The sequence below is a fragment of the Bacillus rossius genome, chromosome 8 (genome assembly GCF_032445375.1).
Source record: "Bacillus rossius redtenbacheri isolate Brsri chromosome 8, Brsri_v3, whole genome shotgun sequence".
NCBI lineage: Eukaryota > Metazoa > Arthropoda > Insecta > Phasmatodea > Bacillidae > Bacillus > Bacillus rossius.
The window spans coordinates 64,336,723-64,362,492 of NC_086336.1; the positions used below are offsets into that span (position 1 = coordinate 64,336,723).

Below are 25,770 nucleotides of genomic sequence, written 5' to 3' on the forward strand. Positions count from 1 at the left end.
GTCCGGATGATTACATTTTAATTTTCCAAAAATTAAAAAGCTTATTCGCGTATCACCAACTAGTTCACACCAATCCTGTCAGGCCTATGATTAATTTTTCGTTGCAACATTCATTAACAACCTTTTGCACGTGAATGATCTGTTCATTTCTGTTCCGGTATCTTGTCAAATATATTCCCGCTAGTACAACAGCAGCATCTGTTGGTAAGTGTCCTTATTTCATACGATTGTGCATACAATTGACTTGCTTAAAACTAAAGTGCGGCCAACTTAAGCATGGCCTTCATTACAATATGCATGCTGTGATACTTCTAGTTTTGTCTCAAAAACTTCAACACGATGCATTATGATAAGTGATCAAGCACATACAGATACTGGCAGCTGAATGGGCAGATGTTGCTTTTGTTTGAGTGAATTCCCTGCCACTGGCAAAACAACAAAACAAGGAAAATACCAGAGATGTGTGTGTAGCAATACTGTATGATGTAGAACTTCGCATCGTTTAAACACGTCGTGCGAGCATACAACAAAGAGTAATGTCAGCGAACACCACAATGCAGCGCTTTAGTCGCTACACCAGTTTTGTGCATTAATTTCAACACTAGCCATTTCACAGTCATCTATGGCGCGTATCAAAATAAATAAGATGGCAGTTTGTGGGTGAATGGCGAAAATTTTATCCGCTTGTCGTTAACCGTGCCGGGCAGAAAAGTGTTCGTTCAAATGAATATTTATAGAATATTTTAAAAATTTGAGCGAGAAAATCCCTACTAATGAAATTTTTTTACGTTATATTATATGGACGTCTGACGGGACCAAAGGCATAGTTCGTAGTAATGAATTGTTCGCTCTTTAAAACGGTGTTTTACTGTAATATACAAAAACCAGTTTAAACAATTGCACGAGCATCAACGAGCTCTACGGAGAGAGAAACGAGCGCAACTCACTCCTGAGGTTCCGGGTCCAGTCCGCGTCCTGCCCCACCTCGCACTTGACATCCTGGCCGCGGTCCTTGCCCAGGATGATGCGCTCCGGGGGCAGCACTCGGCCGTTGAACTCCACCAGTCGGTTCGACAGGGTCATGTTCCACTCCTTGAAGTCGCTGCGCACCTGCACAACATGTATCAACATTGATATAACCGACTACGCTATCAGAGGATACCGTTCTTTCTGGGGCGTCCAAATTTAGGGGAAATAATTTTGTTATGATTTTAGTTCTGCTCTCAAGATACCAAGAGCTTTGTGAAATCGAAGATATGATTCAACTCTGCCTGCACCTAGCCCCAGTTCACAGCATACATCTTATAGTACTACCCAAGGAGTGATACATCAAGAACAAGCGCTATCCACATTCCTTGTTAGTGCTAGTCGGCAGTGCAACCGAAGCAGAGATGGTGTGGGCTGCTCTTTGCTTCTGTACGCATGCTTTAACCCGCTCAGGAGCAATTGCGGTGGAACATTTTACAGTTATGTTTGCATATAGTACTCATGAATTTCATTTACTCATGCAAAAGCAAAAGGAAGGGTTCTCCTTGGCTGCACTCACGCTCTCCTCGTTGAGGAGGCGGCGGCTGAACACCAGCAGCTTCTCGATGCGCGCCTCGGGCCCGATGCGCGTGTGCTCCGCCAGCGCCCTCATCAAGTGGAAGTTGCCGCGCATGTCGTCCGTGAGCCCCGTCAGGCGGCACAGCTCCGGCACCAGCTGGATGGTCTCGCTCATGCCCGCACGGCGCTCGCGCATCTTGGCGCGCGACACCAGCAGCGGCTGGGTGGGCTCCGTGATCCTGATGTTGTACTTCTGCAACACGCACGCAAGGAGGTGTAACCCACAGACTGCCCGTGGCTCACCACACACTGTGACGTGAGGAGCTGAGCAAACCTCACCTGCTTGTAGTAGTCCATGAAGGTTATCTGCTGTCCCTGGCCGTACTCGAAGGGCGTGGCGGGGGTGGCCTGCCAGTCGACATCGTCTATCCGGTACGTGCGGTTGTTGTAGTCCGTCAGCACGATGCTGCCCGTGATGGCTTTCATGAACAGTTCCTGCAATCAGATGCGTTCACTTAAGCCTTCCCACTGCTTTAAATTTATATATTGTAGCAGCAAGATACAAGTTAGTGATCATAATGGCACTAACTTTTATGTTAAGCAGTTTTGGTAAAAACCAAGTATTATAATATTGCAATTAAAGGGTTAAAGTAAAATATAGAGGGGAATATAAAAACAAGATAGGGAAGAAGAAAAAAAATTACTTCGTAAACTTCAAAGGACATTTGTTAATTTTTATATTACCTCTATTTTGTCTAATATTATTTTTAAGGATTTGACTGTATTCGAGGCATTGTTTGGGCCATCGCTAGCAGTAACCAAACAACACGGAAATGTTGCGGAGGCTCCCGGGCCGCACCTTGTACTCGCGGTTGCTCCTGGCGAGGCACTCCTGCAGCAGGCCCAGCGCCGTGTCCTGCCGCATGACCTTGTGCGTGATCTCCGCGCACATCAGGATGCTCTGCTCGTGCTGCCGGATGCTGGTCACGTATCCCGGCCACAGCTCCAGCTTGTACTCGTTCACCGCCACCTGCCGGCCACACCACACCACTCCTACACCACGCACCACGCCACGCACGAGCCACTCACGCACGCTGCACGGGGCTTCACCTTGGCCTGGGCGTCGAAGTAGTTACGCCCCACCAGCTGCAGCTTGAGGGCACGCAGACACTTCCTCATCAGGATGTTGAACACCTGCAGGTACTGGTAGTCCGTGCTGGCCACTTCCCCCACCAGGCGGATGGTGATGCGCACCTGGGCATCCGTGCCTTCCCTCTTGGAGAACACCTCCATGGGCTGAAACAGAGCCGGCAGCACCATCAAGCACTCTTCTACACAAACAGAGCAGGCAGCACCATCAAGCACACTTCTACACAAACAGAGCAGGCAGCACCATCAAGCACTCTTCTACACAAGCAGAGCAGGCAGCACCATCAAGCACTCGTCTATAAAAAACAGAGCAGGCAGCACCATCAAGCACTCGTCTATAAAAAACAGAGCAGGCAGCACCATCAAGCACTCGTCTACACAAACAGAGCAGGCGGCACCATCAAGCACTCTTCTACACAAACAGAGCAGGCGGCACCATCAAGCACCTTCTACACAAACAGAGCAGGCAGCACCATCAAGCACTCGTCTACACAAACCGCATGCAGCACCATCAAGCACTCGTCTACACAAACAGAGCAGGCAGCACCATCAAGCACTCATCTACACAAACAGAGCAGGCAGCACCATCAAGCACTCTTCTACACAAACAGAGCAGGCAGCACCATCAAGCACTCGTCTACACAAACAGAGCAGGCAGCACCATCAAGCACTCTTCTACAAACAGAGCAGGCAGCACCGTCAAGCACTCGTCTACACAAACAGAGCAGGCAGCAACTTCAAGCACTCTTCTACACAGAGCAGGCAGCACCATCAAGCACTCGTCTACACAAACAGAGCAGGCAGGACCATCAAGCACTCGTCTACACAAACAGAGCAGGCGGCACCATCAAGCACTAGTCTACACAAACAGAGCCGGCAGCACCGTCAAGCACTCGTCTACACAGAGCAGGCAGCACCATCAAGTACTCTTCTACACAGAGCAGGTAACACCATCAAGCACTCTTCTACACAAACAGAGCAGGCAGCACCATCAAGAACTCTTCTACACAAAGAGCAGGCAGCACCATCAAGCACTCGTCTACACAAACAGAGCAGGCAGCACCATCAAGCACTAGTCTACACAGAGCCGGCAGCACCGTCAAGCACTCGTCTACACAAACAGAGCAGGCGGCACCATCAAGCACTCTTCTACACAAACAGAGCAGGCACCACCATCAAGCACTCTTCTACACAAACAGAGCAGGCAGCACCATCAAGAACTCTTCTACACAAACAGAGCAGGCGGCACCATCAAGCACTCTTCTAGACAAACAGAGCAGGCGGCACCATCAAGGACTCGTCTACACAAACAGAGCAGGCAGCACCATCAAGCACTCTGATACACAAACAGAGCAGGCAGCACCATCAAGCATTCTTGTACACAAACACAGCGGAAGCACCATCATGCACACTTCTACACAAACAGAGCAGGCAGCACCATCAAGCACTCTGATACACAAACAGAGCAGGCAGCACCATCAAGAACTCTTCTACACAAAGAGCAGGCAGCACCATCAAGCACTCGTCTACACAAACAGAGCAGGCAGCACCATCAAGCACTAGTCTACACAGAGCCGGCAGCACCGTCAAGCACTCGTCTACACAAACAGAGCAGGCGGCACCATCAAGCACTCTTCTACACAAACAGAGCAGGCAGCACCATCAAGAACTCTTCTACACAAACAGAGCAGGCGGCACCATCAAGCACTCTTCTAGACAAACAGAGCAGGCGGCACCATCAAGAACTCTTCTACACAAACAGAGCAGGCGGCACCATCAAGCACTCTTCTAGACAAACAGAGCAGGCGGCACCATCAAGGACTCGTCTACACAAACAGAGCAGGCAGCACCATCAAGCACTCTGATACACAAACAGAGCAGGCAGCACCATCAAGCACTCTTCTACACAAACAGAGCAGGCAGCACCGTCAAGCACTCTTCTACACAAACAGAGCAGGCAGCACCATCAAGCACTCTTCTACACAAACACAGCGGCAGCACCATCATGCACTCTGATACACAAGCAGCACACGGCAGTGTGTTTCGAGTCACTCACGTCAGGGTTGAGTCGCAGTGTGGTGAACAGCATGGTGCCGTCGAACAAGTAGCCCCCGAACTTTGCCTTGTGGTCTCTGAGCAGGCCCTTGCGGATGACGGTGAGATCTTCGTCCGGAGAGAAATCCACGCGGTACTGATACAACACCCAATCAGGTCTGGTCTCCAGCATGAAGTAGTTGGCGGTCAGACGTATCGGCTGACCTGACGTGCCTGCGGACAAACTGGTTGTTAGATTAACATAATCACATGCAAATGCCACTATGATAAAAAGCTGTGAATGTGTTAAATGGATCTAAGATATAGTTTCTTTTGACCTACCCACATCCTATCGAACAAATAGATCTTACTAAAGAAATGCCTGTCATTTGTTTTAAACTTTTCATGTTTTTTCCAAATATAATTTCCTGTATGAGTATTAAATAATTTTTTAAAATTTTGATTATTTGTATAAGTACATTTAGATATACAAATTTTTTTACACTAAGAAGTCCAAGAAAAGATTGATACAAAATACATGGAACCATAATAGTGCGAGTAAATCGCAAGAAAATAACCCCGCAATATGTTTTCTTAATGAAGTAAAATTTTAAAATTGAAATGTTTTTGTTAATCTAAATGATTATATACATAAAAATGTTGTTCTCAATTTGGACCTTATAATTACCAATTATTTGTTTCATGTGAAAAGCATGTATGTGCTATATCAAAGAAAAGAAAACAAAACAAATTCTTAAAATATCTTCATAGCTTCATACACGGAACATTTTATTAATTGAAATGTTTTGTGAATGAGTCCTAATTGTTGTATCTATTAGTAAGTAATAACAAACATTCTTTTAAAATTTTTAAATTATATTAAATTAGTCAGGAATATTGAATCCTTTTAGAATACATGCAGACAATTGTAAATATCTATTTAAACATTACATTTTAACAATACAGTAGCTTAGATAAAAACTTTAGTACATTATAAATGTTACTTTAGTTTTCTGCAACCATAAGAAAAAATAATCCCTTTAAAATTATTACTTCATTTATTTCACACAACTTTAATGATATAACTGAGCTTGCACAGCAATGACTAACCAGTTACTTGCCGCTTGACCTGAAATATTACAAACGACATACCAACTTTGGAGTTGAGGTTGTCGGGCCTGGTCCGGATGATGGCCTCCGGGACCAGCTGCCGCCTGCCGCGGGTGACCCCGCGCCCCACCGACGGAGCATCTCCGCCGCCATTACCATTCCCATTACCACCTGGAAGCAATATCATAGTCATGGTAAAAATAAAGTAACATGCAAACCTATACTATACTATTTGGTGTCCTCTTACATATTGCGTCCACAGCAAGGACTTATTACTTATAATATGAAACAATATTACAAGCTAACCCATTAAAAATTTTCCAGTGGTAAAAAAGTTGTTGCAGAATAACCTCCAATCATTATTAACAGATCTTAGCTACACATCTGAGCGAAGGCAGTCAGTCGCACCTGCTATCTGCATCTCCTGCATGCGGGTGGCGATGGTGTCGCCGGCATCCTGGCGGCCGGAGGCCACGCGGTGTACCGCACGGCCCGTGCTGCGCGGCTGCTGCTGGGCCTGCGGAACACACGCGCCCGCTCAGCCTTTCAGCACAAAAAGAACTTGAGACACGTTACGCAGCGCATTCTAGCGGCAGCACCTGATACCACCGTGTATGCGCATTTTGAGATATGGGTGTATTGTGAATTTTCTAGAGTACAGTGTTTCCCAGTTTCATGCATTTGTAATTATTTATTATGTCTGGAAAAGTATGTGCATTGTTTTGTTACAGATAACAAGAAGACGACCTGCGTCCCGTGCACCGGCCCCTGCTTCGCAATAACCGTTACAGTCCGATTATCCATCCTGTCTGAAGTCGTCGCATTCATCGCGGAGGGTACAAGAGCACACATCCCAGAATTTAAAAAAAAATTCAATTATACAGTTACCGTTACTCGACGTTAAACCAAAACTATTGAAATCATATCTTCAAGGAAGACAAAGGTGCTACGAGCGTACCGGCGGGGCCTGTGGCGGGGCAGCTCCCTGCTGCAGGCCGTGGGGCCTCTGGGGCGGCTGCTGCTGCTGCTGCTGCTGCTGGGACTGGGAGGGTCCCGGGGTCTGCGACTGGCGGCCCCTGCCCCGGGCTCGCCCCCTCGCTCGGCCGGGTTCCGACATCACTGCTGCCGGCCAACAGCACACTTTACAAACCCCCAAAATCCACCCACCATCACTTAACTTCTCTGAACATAGCTTTCCTCAATACAATGAACTACCTATTACCACTTCCACAATACTAACACATAAATTCTGTTCTACAAAACGTGGGCTTATAATCAAGGTTGGCTGATTAAACTACAATGGTTAAAACCATGGTTTCAATCAAGAGGTTTCTATAAAATAATGTTTGTAGGCTTTCACGGCCATTGTCTGAAGTAGCTTAGCTTCTGGGTTATAGCCTACAACCCAGAAGCAAAGCTACTTCAGGTTTCTATAAAAACCAAGAGGTTAATGAAATACCACATTTAACACTAACACCAAAACAGACAAGCAGTTAATATATTTGTAATTACCGACAACTTTGTATGTTAATATGACGTACATGATTGTAATGTAAGTTGTTACCTGCATCCAAATAACCACCAGAAAGGTAAATAGGTAGTAACTAAAATATAATAATTTTGTAGGCCTTCATTATCACTGAAAGTGCCATGACTAAAGATTTACCATATATTTAATACACATAGCCACAGATAGCTACCCAAGAGGGGTCTTAAATATAAGCAATGACATCATACAAACTATTTCCATAAATTATCACAATGCATAGCCATTTTACCCTTTAACAAATTGTTTGAAAAGTTTATTTTGTGTATAAGTTCAGCAAATGGGCAAAGGATTAAAAATAAAAATTCAACAATCTCTGAATACCACACCAGACAACATTAGTCCAGGGATGTGATAGAAAACGATCACAAGGAACTAAAAGATAGAATAATTTACTCAGTAAAATTACAACCCTCATACATGGAAGTCAAGATTTGTAGTTTACAAATCGTAATTTTGCAATGATTATACTGTTTTTATTTCTCAGTTTATTTATCAATGGAGCAGTGATTGGCCAGCAACAGAAGAGGGTTCTGCCAACTCCACGCTGCCGTGACACACCTGCCTTCTAGGCATGCAAACCGAGTTCGGCCGACCCATCAGCACAGCTCGGATACACAACACCCAAGGCCAGCTCAACTCCTCCACAACCCGCTAGGTCAGCAGACTAGCAGCACAACTGCCCTTAGACCCCTTGCCCAGGTCAGAGCTGCCAACAGCTCGTCCAACTGCTACCGAATAAAGACTCACCACGGAGAATATATATTATAAAACTGGCAAAGATGTTGTCACGACTAAGAATAAAACCGGCAGACTTGCCAAAATTTAGCAATTTCAATTTGCACAACAGTTGAAGCTTATCTTACAAAATGTTTAAACCTATTTTCTGCAATTTTCATATAAAATTCAAACCAGTAAAAACTACCCACATTCCAGAAATTTATGAGTTCAATAAAAGACCCTACTGCATGATTTTCTTTAGTAAAAATGACATGTACCTATTATTTATGCACATGACGGACATTACATAGATCAAAAATAATTAATGTTTAGTCCTTTGTAGAGATTAATATGCATTGTCATACATAAATTGGCAAATATTATAAACACATCTTTAGAATTTGGCTGTCATTCATGTGAATACAATGTCAAACGCACATTCTATCCACTCCAAGATACATTTAACAAGTAGAATACAAAATCACACACTAAAAGAATAAAACTGCTACGCAGAAATACCAATACTGTCTTCAACACTATATAAGATTCAGTGATAAAAAAGTTATAAAGTTTGAAAATGTGTATGTTCTCTTTACATGTTACTGCCTCTTTAAAGAGGGTGCAGTTGCTTTCTTTGCATTCTGCAAAAGTGTTTCAAAAAACTTAGTTCATAACGTAGCCCCGACTGGTTGCAATTCAAAAGTAAGCTCTCCCATTATTTTTTAGATGAAATTTTAGAAGGATATGGTTACACACAGTTGTAAAATACTTCCTAATTGCTGTGAAAATTTTAGTTATTTCAACTTCAATTAGTGTTTCAATAACACTAGAAGTCTGACAACCTACTAGTATTTCAGAATTAGACGGTTTTCATTTGATTCATGACTTCATGGAATGACTTTAAAAATTTTTGAAAAAGATTTCTTGCGACAGTTCGAAAAGCAACTTCTTTTTAAAAAATGTGTGCGAGATGCTGACTGGAAAAATTAGTTATACTCCATCAAACCTTGGAGTCGAGTTAAGAAAGACAAGAAATAGCTTTGTTTAAAGGAGAAGGTAAGAACAAAAACAATTTTTTATTCCAGTGAAAGATTTATTCTTGTTTTTCAAAAAATTTTTGAATACCTGAACAAAACAAAACTAGATACACAACCTTCCTGATGGGAATCCTTGCTGTTCAACTCCCGCTTCCAATTGCACTACTTGTTTTGTATGTTACACATCTTATAGGACAAAATCGTTCTAAACTATGAAACCCCACTCACAGTTGGTTTAAATGCAATCTATTTATATTCTTTGATGCACACAGCCTCATTTACATCCGAATTGCACATTGCTTTACTGCACATGGTAATTGGAAAAGGTGTCTACTCTTGACACTACCAGAATAATTCTGCTAGCGGAATGACTTGATCAGACAGATTTGCTAAACCCTTTTCTCAAACACTCGCTAGCGGAATCAAGTATCGGAATGACGTCATAAACTATCGGAAGTTTTTCGCCACCTCCTTTGCTGCCGGAATCACAATTCCAATAGAGATCTGAGAAATCGTTGTTCTTTGAAACTACAATTTGTTTAAAATGGAGGCTTTCTTGTGGTTCTGAAAGACTTGAAAATCATGTGGCTGGTTGGTTGAGTTAGGTTAGCCACATTTACATTCTGTAAAATAGTGTGGATTGCTAGTTATATTAGGTTATCTACATTTAAAACCAGCAATAACTTATTCACCTCGTTATAATATGTAAAGCATATTCAGATAAAAATATGTAACATGATACCGTAGGTAGGCCTAATGCTGAATCATAGGTTATTTGATTGAAATGTAAAATTTACTGCATTTAAAAATTGCTTCACGAGTGCCATTCCAACTTTTAAAATTTGTGTGTTCATGACGAGAACTACCTTGTAATTGAACTACAATTTAAAGTATAATATAAATAATATTACATTTGTTTCTGTGATTGGCATTTTCAGTTGCAAGTTATATTCTCAATTATTCATTACTTAAAATTTTACCTACTGTACATGAAAAATATGGAAATTTTCACTGTGTAGAAATTTCATACATATTTGCTGTATTTTGTGACACAAAATTATGTAGATGATCTCAGTCTCCATTTTCTAAAAAATAGATATCCTCATCCAACATAAGTGAATGGTCAAAGTTTTACATTTTTATATAATATCCATATCCTATACAACATTGCATGATTCTTGCTATTTCAATTTCATATGTCGAAGATCTTGTGAAATTGACCCTGATAACCTAATCCCATAAATATTGATTAATTATGCTTGCTGTTTTAATTTACTAGCCTACATCTAAATCCTGTATACATCATACTGGTGGCATATTGTAGAAAAATTTGTAGTGGGAAACTGCCTCAGTATGCAAACAAATTATGTTTTTAGCCAACTAAAAACAAGTAAAATTAATCATGGTTGCTACAGAAATAGAATCTTAGAATTCCCTGACTTTTCCCGGTTTTCCAGAAATTTAAGAGAAAAATTCCCTGACTTTCTTTTGAAGTACATACCATAAATATTAACGTGAATATGATTAAATGTAACATAAAAATTTCAACATGAGGTAAACTAAGGTTTTTTTTTTGTGTTATTTTGACGGCAGAATTGTGAATGTTTTTTTTTTTCCTTCGACATGGCTGGTGAGAGCTCTTCGGTCCATATTGCCGAGTTGAATACTTTTGTAGCACATAGTGCAGTACGCAGATGTTTTTAGCAGAGGGTTTGATATGCTGAAACTGTGGCTCCTTCAGCCAATTATCCTTATAAGTAGTTTTCAACATCTCTAAGCTATTTATTTTTTATTTATTTATTTGTGTTCCACTGAGCCTTCTTTTGGTAGAAACCATAAGGCTATGGAACATGTAATTTACATATTTACAGTTATACATATACATACAGTTTTACATGTACCTACAGTTTTAAATACACATAAATATTTAGTTTTACATACATATAACTTTGAAGTAAAACAAAGAGTGATAAATTTTTTTCAGATAATTTAATTAGGTACAAATATAACATTATTTCTTTTATACATACCCATAGACAAATGTCAAACAATTTCTTATATTTATTAAGGAAAAAAGAAATTAAGCAGGATTTAGGGTATTAGGATATTGTTGTTAGGCATTGTAGCTATACAAGGGAGTCTGGCTGTAACCAGAATGCTTCCCCTCTTTCAGCAGTATACTCCATAAATTATTTTAAATTGTAAAATGGATTGCATACAAGTGTATTTTTTATGGAAGCTTTATATTTGTCTATGTTGCTGATTTCCATAATTTTTTAAGGTAAGCTATTAAAAAGTATTCTGCCAATGTGCTCTATTCCTATTTCAAATTGAAAAGTGGTGTGTTGTATGGGTCTCAATTAATTGCAGCCTCAAGTATTATGATGATGGATGTCAAGTATTATGATGATGGATATCTTTGTTTCTTTTAAATTTGGTTTGGTGTCTATAGCAGAAAATTAATGTTCTGTATATGAATTAATTTGTAAATGTTAATATTCCTAATTTTTTAAATTTTTTCTGCAACTAGATGTTTTTTATCTTTAGTTATTATGTGAATGGCTTTTTTTTTTGCAATTTTTGCATATTTCCGTTTAGTTTTAAAAAAAGTACATAATATTTTCAGCTTAGGTTAAAACATTATTGTTTATGAATTCTTAAAAAAAATATAACTACACAAATAATAAACTATTACAAATTCACGCCTAGCAATATAACGGGCCTACTTAGAGAATTACAATAGCACCATTACAACATGCAATACTCTTACAATCTTACAATGTTAACTAATGATTCTGGGGAAAAACATGTTCAGTTATGCATAATTTTTTATACACAGTGTGTCACGCAACAGAACTCACCGATTATAAACGTTGATAAAAAGTAAAAAAAAAAAGGTAGAAAAAATGCAAAAACATAACCGCACACAAAATACACGTGTTTTCGTATCAGCTTGGTAGTTTTCAAAATGAGAATTGGTATTGCCTCTTTATCAAAATGCACTTTATTTTCTTATGATCGCATCAAAAACTAACTTCACCTGAAATAACGCCTTTAAATTCACGTAATAAGCTTTGTACTCACCTTATTCCACATGAAAATAGCCTTCAAAAGATAAACGATGCCATGCCTGTTCTGTAGTTCACTGCATGGAACGGAACACAATACAAAGTCTCGTGGGCAAATTAAAAAGGAGCAAAACACGAACAAATGAAGGCCTGGGTTCGCTAGTGAACAAACGAGTGCCTGGATTGGCCAGAAGTTATGGTGGGTGGTTGTAACAGCCTATTGCAACGGACAATCGTAGACCAAGTAAAAAAAAAAGTTGCAGTTGCAGTGTGCCTTAAGCAGCAGCCTTTTAGCGGAGTCATTCAGTAGCGGTACAAGCGCATCAAAACAAAGCTTTATTTGAATTATACGCAACTTTAAAATTTCCAGAATTCGTAGAATTTTACTTGACATTTCCCAGAATTCCCTGACCATTATAAAGGCAATATTTACACTTTATAAAAAGTAAATATTTAATTTCCTTTAATATTTATTTTGTTTAATTACATTTTATCCCTTATGTTTATATTTGTACTCTAATTCAGACTGTAAATTTCTTTGGTTATCGTTTTGTCTATGTATTACTCTATGTTATTTTTTATTTGAAACATTGTCAAGGCTAACATAGCAGTATTTTTTGAAACAACTATTAATTTAAAGATGAACACGTCAGTAATGGTTAGTAATTTTACTATTTTTTGTTTTAACAACAAACTAAAGAAAATTGTTTACTAGTGACAGGGAAAATATTCTTTTAGAACGAATTGAGACTTGATTAAGACAACAGCTAGAACGCTACGATTTTACATTGATTTATAATTGAATATTTTATAGAAGATTGTAAATGGTTAGTAATGCCAATATTAACCGAGTTTTTTATAAAATAATTTTAATTGACAAAGATAATACTCATACATCAAGATTTTAAAATAATTACTTAAGAAGAGAAGTCGACAAAAATCAGTGTTCAAGAGATCGTCAATGACTAATTTGCTTTGAAAACTACAAGACTAAATGCTGTTTATAATTCCGAAGAAAGAAGAATCCTGTTGAAGATTAAAAAGTCGCAGTTCGAGCCCGGGAAGGATGAACGTCGCGCAGTCCAGCCCAGTCGCCGCCCATAGTCTGAAGGATGGAGTCGTGACAGCGCGTATTCCTGCCGCACGCTAGAGGACGGAGGAGCAACACCAGTATCGCAGTCCTGGATGAGTCGAACCAAGGAGTCTCTGAGAACCGACACGTCTCGTGGGTATCCTGCAGCAAGGTTTGGTCCCTTACCCCATCACCCGAAGACTCGCTGAATATAAAAGTACCCAAGCTAATTACAATTTAAGAAAGACGAACATTTTTCACAGAACTAGAATCTGTTATATTATAGGTAATATTCTTTGTAAAGGAAACTGATTAACTTGTTCATCTTTAGATTTACAAATCAAATTCCGGAATCGTGATCCCGAGTTAGACAGTATTATCTAGTATAAATGGAATTTTATATTGGAAAACGTATTGCTATTTTGGTTGACTGGTACTGCAAGTTACATACCCAGTAGTCCAAGCTATACTGGACTGAAGTTAGTTGAAATAAATAACATCCAAATAATTAACATTTTGATAGTAAAGATAATTCACTTAAGTGAAATAATTGTTAGATGCTTTGAAGTTGAGACTAATTCCATCTGTAGTTTAAAATAAATTAGTTTAATTTAAGTTTTTTTATTAAGTGTGATTTTGTGCATGTCAAAGTATATTGTCACCGTCGTCACAAACATTACACACAAATATAAACCGTACATTTAATTTGTTTACACTTTATTCCAAGGTCTAGTAACGATATTAGTATTTAACATATTTTTGACACACTTTACCTTGACTTTCAGACACAAGCTTTTTGATACAATTCTTAAAACTGAGAGAGGTAGGCTAGAGAAACCGAAATGATTAAAGACATTAAATAATTTCAATATTTACACTAGCTGAATCCACACCAATTTAATTTCCCTGACATTTCCCGGTTTTCTAGTCCTGTAGCAACCATGTTAATGCATTCACTGTAACATCATTCCTATAATTATACAATTCATATTTTTTAACTTTTTTAATGGTTTTTAACCCACAATTACTCTAGACTTTATGGCCATGCCCACTAACCAGTTTCTAAGAATCAAGAAGGAATTTCAACACTGTTTTTGGGCCAGGTACATTAGCATATCTAGCACTCAAAACACCATTTCCAGATTGTATGTTTTATTTTTATAGAAAAGAGACCAAACTATAACGTTACAAAAAAAGGAGACATTTTCCTCCAACCTTTATGGTAGTTATTTTCAAACAGGAAACAAAAATTCTTACATTTCAATCATTTACAAAAGGTTTACCTATAGGTAAGGTGGTGTATTCACATCAGCATATCATTAGCCATTTATTAACCATAAGCGTGTTTATGTTTTGGTTATGTCCAAGTGCAATATTTTATTGATTATGAAAATAGATTTGAATGTAATCTAATAGCAGTTATAGTATTTGCAACTAGAGAGGTTAAGGTAATTGTTCCGTATCACGTATCCAAGTTAATCCCTTGATCCTGATGGCATGATCCTGTATAATTGAACCTGTGGTACATCATCTGTCAAGATCCTGAACATATCAAAAATATCACAATACAAACAAAATATGTCAGGTCATGTGGAATTTTAGTTATGTATTTAACTTGCGATCACAATTAATTTTAATTTTTTAATCACAAGGTTTTCTTAACCCATTAAAGCTCAGTGGCAACTTTATTTGCCACTAGCTGCAATACCCGGCATTGCCCGGGCTGAACACAGGGTGTAGTTTGTAATTGTCTTCTTAATTTGAATGTCAAGTGTGAATATTAATTTATATCACTTTCAGATCCAGACAGACGTTTTTCTGCCAGTTTATAGTTCTTTCCCTGGTCTGTATGTAATTTAGACTTTATAAAGCAATATAGAAAAAAGCTGACAAATAAGAGATTACTAATATTGAAAAGATTCCATTATCTAGCTAATGCTCGGCCTGCATTGCAATGCCTCATTCAGTTTTGTTTTGTAATATGTTTGAATAGTTCCACATATACAAATCATCTATTCATCTCTATATATATATATTTATCTCTATCTACATCTATATACATCTATCTCTATTTATCTCTTTATATCTACATATATACTTCCCACTATCTCTATATCTTCTATATATGTCACTATATAGCTCTATACATCTATAGGTATATCTCTTTATCTAACCCATTTCATTCTCTATACCTCCCTCTATATCAACTTATCTCTCCGTCTATATATATATATATATATATATATATATATATATATATATATATATAAAAATCTTTCTGTCTCTTTTTTATATTTAAATAAATTGTGTCATGCGTGCGCACTTATACAACAAAAACAGACTTAAGTGCCGCTATATAAACACATTTTTCTACACGATTCCTGCTCCAACTATTGAAAAATAGTTATACCGTCTCAGTAACCTTCATGGATGTGCACATAACAAATCACCAAAATTTCATCGCAATCGGATGAATGGTATATGAACACATACGGCACAAACAAACGAAAATTAAAGACATGACAAACGCATCAAACGATGGTGCGTTTAAAATCCAAGGCAACTCTATCTATTGACGAAGTTAAGAACATAACTGTTATTAGCGCCTTTATTTTGCTAGCCGCTGTGAGCTCCACTAAGCGGACTGGTCTCACCAAGGAGAAAAATATTAATTTTCCACACCTTACTATGTGTATGATCGTGTGTCAGACATAGAGAAATGACACTCACTATTTGTATGTCTATGTATGACCTACGACTTTTTCTGTTATAAAATGAAATTCATCACTTTTTCACTCCCTTAGGGATGGAATTTCAAATTAATATGGGGTCTATGTGTTAATCCAGGTTATAAACTAGCTGTAGGCCAAATTTAATTCAAATCCATTCAGTAGTTTTTACGTGAAAGAGTAACAAACATCCATCCATACTTACAAACTTTCGTGTTTATAATATTAGTAGGATACCAATACCAGCTGTGTGCTTTGCTAACTATGGATTAGAATTTATTTCTCCTTAGCTTAGCTACGCATTGAAACTTCTGCCTTTGGAATATCTCTTTGGTGGAGCTCAGTTCTTTACAGTCTGTGGTGCAGTGAGGTTCTTGCGAGAGACTGCACATGCTTGGATATCATAATCATGGCACGGTCACCTTCAAAATAAGGTTGTTTTTTATCTTGTTTATAATTTTACTTTACATTTTACTCAAATAAACATAAAAGTATAAATTTTTGTTAGGTTGGCTTAAACTGGAAGTTTTTATATATTCATTTACTGTTGCAGCTTCTCAAATATTTGTGGCAACTAAAGTTGCCACTGGGATAAAGTTTGAATTCATTTCAATGTTACAATATTAGTTATTCTTTAAGTTCAACGTTTATAAGGTTTTTATTGACGTGACGTCTAATAAATCGATGAATGCCGGCTGCACGCACGAAAAAGTGTCCCACTACGGATGTCCCACTACGGATGTGTTGTTTGCTCATTGTACGCATGCGTGGCATCTCTCTTCCACTCGATTGGAACAACCATGGATTTGACTTTTCAATCATATTTTCATCGTTTGAATTATTAATATTATGTAATTTAACGATCGTCCACCGATTTTCAGCACAATCGGTACGGTTATTTAAAAGTAATGTTGAAAATTCAAATACGTTTTGAACCAACAATGGTGTTTTACAGTTACACATAATAATTAAAATTACACCCGGGATCTTTTGCACAATGTTTTAATAAATATTGTAACACATTATAAATAAGTTTGGTGTATTTGGGATGCGTATTTGTTCTAAAATCGTGTTAATATTATACCCCTACCGTGAACAAAGTTTTTATAAATATAAATATATATATATACACACACACACACACACACTAGCGGACCCAACCGACGTTCTGTTCAAATGTTCTGTGTCGGAATCTGGGAACATTTTTCGGAACAAACTTCCCGCGTGATCTGCTACACTAAAGGGAATATTACGTTCTATCAAAAAACTGGCAAAATAGCATTCCGCTTCGATCACATCCGTGTCACTCGTACGGCTCGTTGAAAAAAAAAAACTGGTGATTTTTTTATCCTCCGCAGATTTCACATTACTAACATGTTTCAAAGACTTCACATGATTGGAAACATCGTTCTTCCCACCATGCGAAACATTTATGTCGCAACGGCACACGATGTAAAATGCGTGGTTCTGGCCTTTTTCACTTTTGGTTATGCATGGAAACAGTTCCGAATAGGCCGACCTAAACACCTGTCCATACTGTTTTTTATTCTTCATGGACATTACGACGGCGAAAAAACATCACCAAGTTCTAACTATCTTCACACACAAACATGTAACTAAAAAATACGTACAGAACATAACCCAACAGCAATAGAAACAACACACGCCGCCATTTCCGCCACGGACTAGAAGTCGAAATAATGGAAATAAATTTCCCTATCGTTTGTATTCCGGGGAGAAAAAATGGAAATTATAAACTACTCGCAGGAATTGTACATCTTTCCAGATGGTGAACTCAATTTTTCCGTCCCGTATTTTTCACCTTTTCTTGTTTACGAGACAGAATACGCACGGAATAAGCTGCTATATTGAAAAAAAAAAAAACGAAACGTACTCCAATACCGAAAAAAAATGGTCGTAAATTTGAAAAGCGTAAGATATTGATAATTTCCGTACAACCGTAAAATAAATTATTTTCCGTACAAATTACGGAAAAACCGTACAAGTTGGCAGGTCTGCACAGGATCTTTCAACGTACAGAACTAAAACAAGCACCATGTACCACAGGATATAGGCATCAGGATAAAGCCTTCAGGATCATGTCATCAAGATCAAGCTTTCCGGATCCAGGGATACACTCGGATACATGAAATACCAGACAAAACAAAAACAGAATAAACGACAGCAGTAATCAAAGATATTCCCTGAAGAGACTGAAAAATTCAGTAAATATGTAGAGTAGCGGTATTTGCGAAAAAAAGAAAATGCTAAAAATCCGAAAATACTTTTAGGTAAATATGTAGTGTACGGATTGGCGCCAAAAAAATCGTACAAATCTGAAATAACTTTCATTATATGCTCTTTTACGTCCTCTTTTCATAACCGCCTGCAAAGATAAGAAATTCCAATTACTTTTGGAGATATCGAATTTTTAAATTTTAATTATTGTAAAAATAAATTTATAAAAATCTGAAATAACTTTTATTATATGCTCTTTTACGTCCTCTTTTCACTACAGCCTGCGGAGATATAAAATTCCAATTACTTTTGGAGATATCGAATTTTTAAATTTTAATCACTATACCTGCACAATTCACACAGCTATCACCATTGTTTTTTGTTTACGAGTATCAATTGTTTTTTTGGATAATGTTGTCACGTGATAGCTCGTGATAGGCCAATATTCAAATGAGCCAATAGGCCGTCTTCAACTTAGGTGAGTTTTTAACGTTTCAAATTTTTATGCTTTAAAAAATTACGTTCATTCCTACTGTTATCCTTTGTTCCGGTTTTTTAGGTTAGGTCGGCTACATTATAAATACTTTAAAATCAAACAACCATTAAAATAATTTTATTATTTTTAATGTCCGTTCAGTTTCAGAGAATTTATAATGTAGCTGACCTGACCTAATTTACCTTTGTCCCATTTTGTTAGTTAAAGTCAGTTACATTATAAATACTTTAAAATAAACAACCATTTAAATGAATTCACATTATTTTTAATGTCCTCGTAGTTGTTACATTATAAATATTTTAAAACTTAACAGCCATTAAAATTAATTCACATTATTTTTAATGTCGGCTTAGTTTGAAAGTATTAATAATGTAACTGGCCTGACCTAATCAACCATTTTATTAATTACGCATTCACGAACACACAGCAAAATAACAAAAATGGCCAAGGTTGAATGGTTGCACAGGTCTTGTATTGCAAAATTTAAATATTCAATATCTCCTAAAGTATTTGGAATTTCTTATCTCCACCGGTTGTTTTGAAAAGAGAAAGTGAAATAGCATAGAATAAAAGTATTTTCGGATTTTTTGCATTTTTTTTTCGCAAATACCACTACTCTACATATTTACCAAAAATATTATGTGTCAACTACTTCAGTGCACAGCAAGTATTTGTCACATAAAATGAACGATGTTAAATTCCAATTTTAGGCTTCCATTACTCATTCCTTACAACGTTACTCAAAATAGTATGTACTTTAAATGCAATGTATCAAAACAAAAATTTTGTAACACAATTACATACATATTCTAATAAAACATGAAATACAAGCATTAAAAATTCCTTACAACTGCAAGTCATTTAGAAGAATTTCATTATTACAACACCTACATTGACTAAAGTTCTCCAAAAAATTAAAAAAAAAAACACATAAACATAAATATTCCTATTTATTGAGCGTAAAATCACAGGTATAAAAACTTAATTTTTTCACAAAATAGTAGGAATTACGAAGCCATCCATTGGGAGTAAATTAGTGTAATGTGTGAAAACCATGTTTTCCAATATTTTTTCCTCTTTCCGTTCTGAACAGCCGCGACGTCCAATAATTAAATATTTATTTATACTATCGAATTTTCTGTTATCATTACATTGATGAAATCCTACTTCATCCTTAAAATAAAAATTTTCTTTTAATTTACTTGTGAAAATCACTAACCAAATTATCCATGCAACATGGTTTTCATTTAATCTTGTTATGAAACATGGAATCTACATTATTTTGGCGGTTAGAAATGAAGAGACTCAAAAATCTTTGTTCGTGGACTTTCTTACCGCTAAAAAACCTAACAGCAAAGCAAAAATTTAAAAACTTGATTCCTCTCACAACTAAAACATGTTTAAAATCTTACTTTGAAAAATACAGAATTTAAAAAAATACAGGTGGAACGCAAGAACATGAAACAAAATGGAGTTTTACAATAGTAAAAATAAGAGAATGCGTTATCATTCCGGCAAAATAGAATTGACCTAGGCCAAACCGAATTATGAAACAGTTAATTAAATCGCCAACAATTCACTACTAACCTTCAACAAACTAGTTACTCGGATACAACAAACGTGTACAAAGACTTCTCAAATCCAACAATTGTACAAAACTTTCTAAACAGCCTGAATGCCGGAATGCAACAACACACGTTATACCTCCTCCTACAAGAATAACGGAAGAAATGCTCAACAGGAAGCAAACAGTTTCCAAAGTTCTTCTAGTACAAAAAAGCCACAAGAGTAAAAATATATATAATTTTTTATTATTGTTATTTTAGAGACCAAAATCGTTAATACATATTATGTAAGGTTTTTAAATCATTATTTAACTTGTTTCATTTTCTAAATCGCAAAATATATTAAAAACTTTTATTTTGTTCTCAAATACATAAATTATTTAATACAATATAAAAAATATGCATACACTAATATAACACTTTTTTCCTACAATATTACTACATTTTTATAATAAGATTACCATTCCAAACAAAAAACTATTTTAATGTGTCAATGTCTACTATTCTGGAACGAAGGAAATAAAGCTGGATTAAAGAGAAATGGATGTTTAAATGCTGGTAGATTTATAAATAAGATAATAACTGAGTGACGGCTCACAGTCGTTGTCCAGGGAACATCTCAGGGCAATACAGGTTCCACCTAAAAAAAAGCTGTGATGATGTATCGAAAACTCGTTTAATAACCGACCTAACCCCAACTGCCGGCCAAAAAAAACAAACAGACAATTTACGTTTTTACGACGCAAACCCGATCACAGATTGGCCGATTTTAAATCAAAACCCGGCAGTTAAATAAAGTGCATCGATACGACGTAGGTACTATCAGTAGCAATCACTTACTTATGTACAGTAATATTCACATATAAAAAATTTCCCGAGATTACACAGTATGGGCAAGGCACGTAGCATCTCAACACTATATTTAGAAATAATGGATTGGCCGCCTCCAATCAAATTCCCCCTTAACCTCGGCTGGCATGTGTGCTTAACTACAGACAGTGCATCAGAGCACTCATATTCAATCAAGTGTAATTTTGTAGGGTAATTCCTTGTACGCCGTGCAAGTGTAATATCAGTGTAATTTCCTACTGTAAACGTTCACCTGATTAAATGACTACTCCGCACCCTCCATGCACGATGTGTCAACGACAGTGTAAATCTCGTGTTCGTGTTTGTTATTGTATTGAGCTCCCTATCCAAGCTAGGAATCAGTGTATTATGCTGCACAGAGCCTGTGACGAACACCGGTTTATTAACACAGGAGCCTGTACATGGGGCTGTCCTAGCCCCGCCTGCGACAGTCTAGTTTCACGCACGGTGACACGAGGGTGCTTCTCCTGACCGGATACTTGGCGTTACTTTCAGGATAGTCTGCACCGTACTATATACGAGTTTATGCCTGTGTTACTTTGGGGGTCGCCACGTGGCCGGCAGGCAGTAAGGGTCGTTCCGTCAGAGTTACCCCCGGCTGTTTTAGCCACCAGGGACGCTATGCTACGGGCATTGTAACAAATATGCAGAGTCCTAATTTTAAGTGATTTATTGTCAGGCACGCTATACATGCGCTGCGTCGTGCATGACCCGCTTACTGGGAGCCGCGCTCTACAGGACACGTTTCTGATGGGCTGAAAACTCACGCAATTCTGGTAGAGATGGCAAGGGCGGAGGTCGAGAGGCTCCGCGGGCGACTCGCGACTAGTCTCTTTGGAGGGCGGTGATTAACTCGCGATGGCTGTGACGTCCTCACGACTCCCCAGCCTCGCTCCCGCGAAAACGTGTCGTGTGCAAAAGTAATCCCGGGCCATGCACGCCGCCTGATCGCGCAAAAGTCCAGAATTACAAATAATATTTAAACATAGCCATTACTCAATTAATATTGTTTTTAAGAGTGCTGAAAGTTAATTTCAAAGTTAGATAATCAGGTCACCTAACAGTACCCCCGTAGTCGACTTTCGCGCGGGCGACAGTCGATTAGGCGGGGCAGCTTATGTTCGAGGCGTTGCACCACCCTGCACCCAAGTGCGTTTACGTCGCACACACTCGCGGTGATGCAGCGATGCGCCATAGCGGTCTGTGCGGATTCGAGGAGCACTAATGGTTGGCATCAAACTATATTCATTAAATCAAATCTTTTTTCGTTTCATAAACTCCCCGTGGGCCCCAGGTCCTTTTTACGGTGTAGGGCCTAACCCAGCCGCTACTAAGTGTTAATTTAATGTAATTTCGTAGAGTAATTCAATGTACATCGTGTAAGTGTAAACTGTAATTGTAACTGTTCGAACCGATTAAACGTCTACTCCGCACACTCCGTGCGCGACGTGTTGACGCCGTCCCCGCCGCCTGTCCTGAAGTTACGTTAATTAAAATGCTATAATGGAAATTTTGGTCTCAAGGGTGGGGTTCCTGGCCTCGTGGATGCAGGCAGGGACGCGTCGACAAAGGGCCCCCCGGGCTGTTAAGGCCTCCCAGGACGCCGTATTAGTGAAATAAACACATAACTTTTATTGTTTTATTCCGGTAGCACACGTTACAGAACGTTACACGAGGCACTGGCACGTGACTGGCCGTATCGTCGTCAACCTTCACTCCACCTACACGGCCCTCGAATGGTGGCACTGATTACGTCTCACTGTGTTCCGAGGACTACTTTACTGAGGGGGGGGCAGGCTAACCTGAGCTACGGTGATGATTATTCGTGGCGCGGCATGTATGGTGCATAACACGTGGTATTTCATGATACACGTACTACGTGGATCTGTTACTGTCTATGCGGGTTAACAATTAATACTGACTTATACATGGACATGATGATGACGACACACACTAATCTGAACATGGCAATTAACACTGAATAATTATGAGTTCGTCCCGGACTCGAAGTGGGAACGGTCTCCAGACGTCTAATGATCACGTGATGCGAGACTGGATCTCGCGGTGGCGAGGGCCACATTTAAACTGTGAACGGGCGCGACGGGACCCAATGTGGTCTCTCGTTCACGTCCGTTGCACGTCCCAGGGGTTGATGCGTTCGCAAGTTCAGTAACGCATTTGGCACGATGCCGCCCTGCGTGGGCAAAGTTCTAATCCTCATTGGGGAGGTTTTATAGCGTGAGGCGCAGGCGCCTCGGCGGGCCGCCTAAAAACACAAAATTACGTATTACGCTGAAAAACCCGTGATCGGGTTGCACACTTTATCTAAGGACCGCAGGATATGTCGTACGGCCGGTTAGGGCCGACCAGGGAGCTGTAGAAAGAGAATTCGGAGATAATTACCTATTGATGCTAAGCGTGGAAACTGGCGCGAAAATTGGAGGCTCCTTGTGTGTGGAGCTGCCGGCCCTGGCGAGTGGCCGAGTGCTGGATGGCGACTGACGACTCTCCCTGGCAACCGTGGCAGGGAGGGGAGGAAAACCCCGCGGGAAAACCGACGGAGCGCGGGAAGGCGATGCCGGCCAGTTTTGTGAGCGGAAATACTTGACACAACCATTAATTAATTACAGAAAATTTTTATGCTTATTAAAAGTATTAGTTTTTGTTTGTTAAATAATTACATATGCACTGGATTACATATGCGCATTGCCACACCCGGCCGGGCGCTTTGAGCATTTAGATGGCCGTGACTGACGTCACGCCGTTCGCGGCGCTGCACTAAGACACACGCGCGGGCGGGTTCGTCGCACTAGCACTGGCTCAGGTGTTGAGGACACATAGCGACCTGTGCTCTCAGAGGGAGCACCGACGGCGGCGTCAGTGTCACCGACAGTACAAAACCCGAATTCGTGTGTGTTATTGTGTTGAGTCTCCCTAACCCAGCCAGGAATCAGCATGTTATGCTTGACAGGGCCTGTGACGTGTTATCAGCAAAGGATCCCTCCAACCGCTACCATCGACGATGGTCCTAGCGGGCCACGCAGGGGCAGCGCACCCACAGACCCAACTTTTGGTAGGACACAGAGCTAGCCTGGCGCCCTCTCGTGCACATTTTTATTAAGAGCCAGTTTGCCCGCTAGGATCCATGCCCGGTCTGGCAGTCTCGCAGGAACGTGATTACTAGTTCGCTGGAGGCAGCCAGCGCCGAAAGTTAACTGTCTCTGGAGGGCTCAATGAGCGTGACCCTAAATTCTATTCTACACTTACATGAGGTTGTAGCCGGCAGGCTTATGTGCGGCGATCTTAAAGAAAACGAGTTGGCTGGATTCGGCCAGTGCCGTAAATTGCGTGGTCTGCGACGCGGTGCGGAATCGCGGTCGAGATAAGCCCGGGTCCGCGAAATACACGCTGAGTCTACGTGAGCAGCAATGAATTCAAAAGGTTTGGTTATTAAATCAAGTACAGAGTGAACGATCGGTGGAACAAAATTGAAGGCTGGTCACGGACACACGTCTTGACCCGGCGCTGAATGGTTGGAGACTGCCAAACATGGCCGCCTCGCAAAAGAGGGAAACTTTCACCTCCTTTGTGAGTCAGCGCAAAAAACTTATATCAACTTAATTTGCTCTATTATAAGCTAAAAACACGTTCCAGGTGCTCAATTAAAAGGTAGCACTTGCTAATTGGGTGCTTAAGGCTTAACAACTGTTTTATAGTACGTATTTAATTATTTGAATTGTGGCATCAAGTTGGCAACTGTAAATTTATTAATATATTGTCTCACTGTGAACTGTTTTAGTTGGATTTCTACTAATCTGACTCGATCATTGTCACGGGCACTTTAATTAAGGCCAGTGGCCGCGGTGACTGGTAATGGGGTTCGTTGTCTACTCCGTGCGTGCGGTGCTCGCACGAAGTAGCTACGACGCACTTGTTTAATGCCTGTGTATTAATAATTGTGTCCTAATGTCTTGTTCCTTAATTGTTTTATGGGGTCAAACACCCGGGGTTTCGTGCCTTGAAGTTTATTTGCGTCTAGTGGGGTCACGCCCGAGGCGCTTGCCCGACTCATTCCCGCTGGGCTAGGGGTGCATTCCGAAAACAGGATCTGGTACTAGCGGTGCGGAGCACGGGCTTAGAAGCCATGGTCGGGACGACGTCATATATTTCTATTAATTATTTGCATGCAAAATTAAAGTTAGTTTTTAATCACACCAAGTAAGTATAACTTCTATTGCAAGTACATAAGTACATGCACCCATTTTTTTTATTCTCATCCCCCCACAATGATTTTACGTCCCTAAAAACAGTTGCAACCAACTAGAGAGATTAAAAGATGTTTCATCCAAAAGAATCTGTTGGTTGGGAAAAAACATATTTCTGTCTACTCAAGAACTTCAACACTAAATCCAGAACATGTAATGTTTTCCAGGAAGGAAAGCCTGCAGCAAGTTTAATATGTACAGCATCAGATGAAAACATGCCATTCCGTTGTCTTTATAAATTCCCCGTTAAAACATGATTGGGTTGAGAATTTTCTAGGATTCAATTCCAGCACATCTTGTATACGTTCAGAATTTTCATCTGACAT

The 25,770-nt window shown here is 39.3% G+C and overlaps 1 protein-coding gene across 1 annotated transcript in view; it reads right to left on the reverse strand.

Annotated features, from left to right (window-relative positions):
* LOC134535084 (piwi-like protein Siwi) overlaps nucleotides 1-20,471 on the reverse strand; it is a 42,663-nt gene extending 22,192 nt beyond the window's left edge. Inside the window, exons 1-10 of the mRNA XM_063373945.1 lie at nucleotides 20,332-20,471; nucleotides 6,797-6,960; nucleotides 6,247-6,355; nucleotides 5,881-6,009; nucleotides 4,751-4,962; nucleotides 2,656-2,841; nucleotides 2,405-2,575; nucleotides 1,885-2,040; nucleotides 1,547-1,798; nucleotides 948-1,110 (exon numbers count right to left, since the gene is read on the reverse strand). Of these exons, the coding sequence (XP_063230015.1) occupies nucleotides 948-1,110; nucleotides 1,547-1,798; nucleotides 1,885-2,040; nucleotides 2,405-2,575; nucleotides 2,656-2,841; nucleotides 4,751-4,962; nucleotides 5,881-6,009; nucleotides 6,247-6,355; nucleotides 6,797-6,955 (1,537 nt within the window). The 5' untranslated portion in view covers nucleotides 6,956-6,960; nucleotides 20,332-20,471. The remainder of the gene's footprint in view (nucleotides 1-947; nucleotides 1,111-1,546; nucleotides 1,799-1,884; nucleotides 2,041-2,404; nucleotides 2,576-2,655; nucleotides 2,842-4,750; nucleotides 4,963-5,880; nucleotides 6,010-6,246; nucleotides 6,356-6,796; nucleotides 6,961-20,331) is intronic.
* Nucleotides 20,472-25,770: the final 5,299 nt, after the last annotated feature.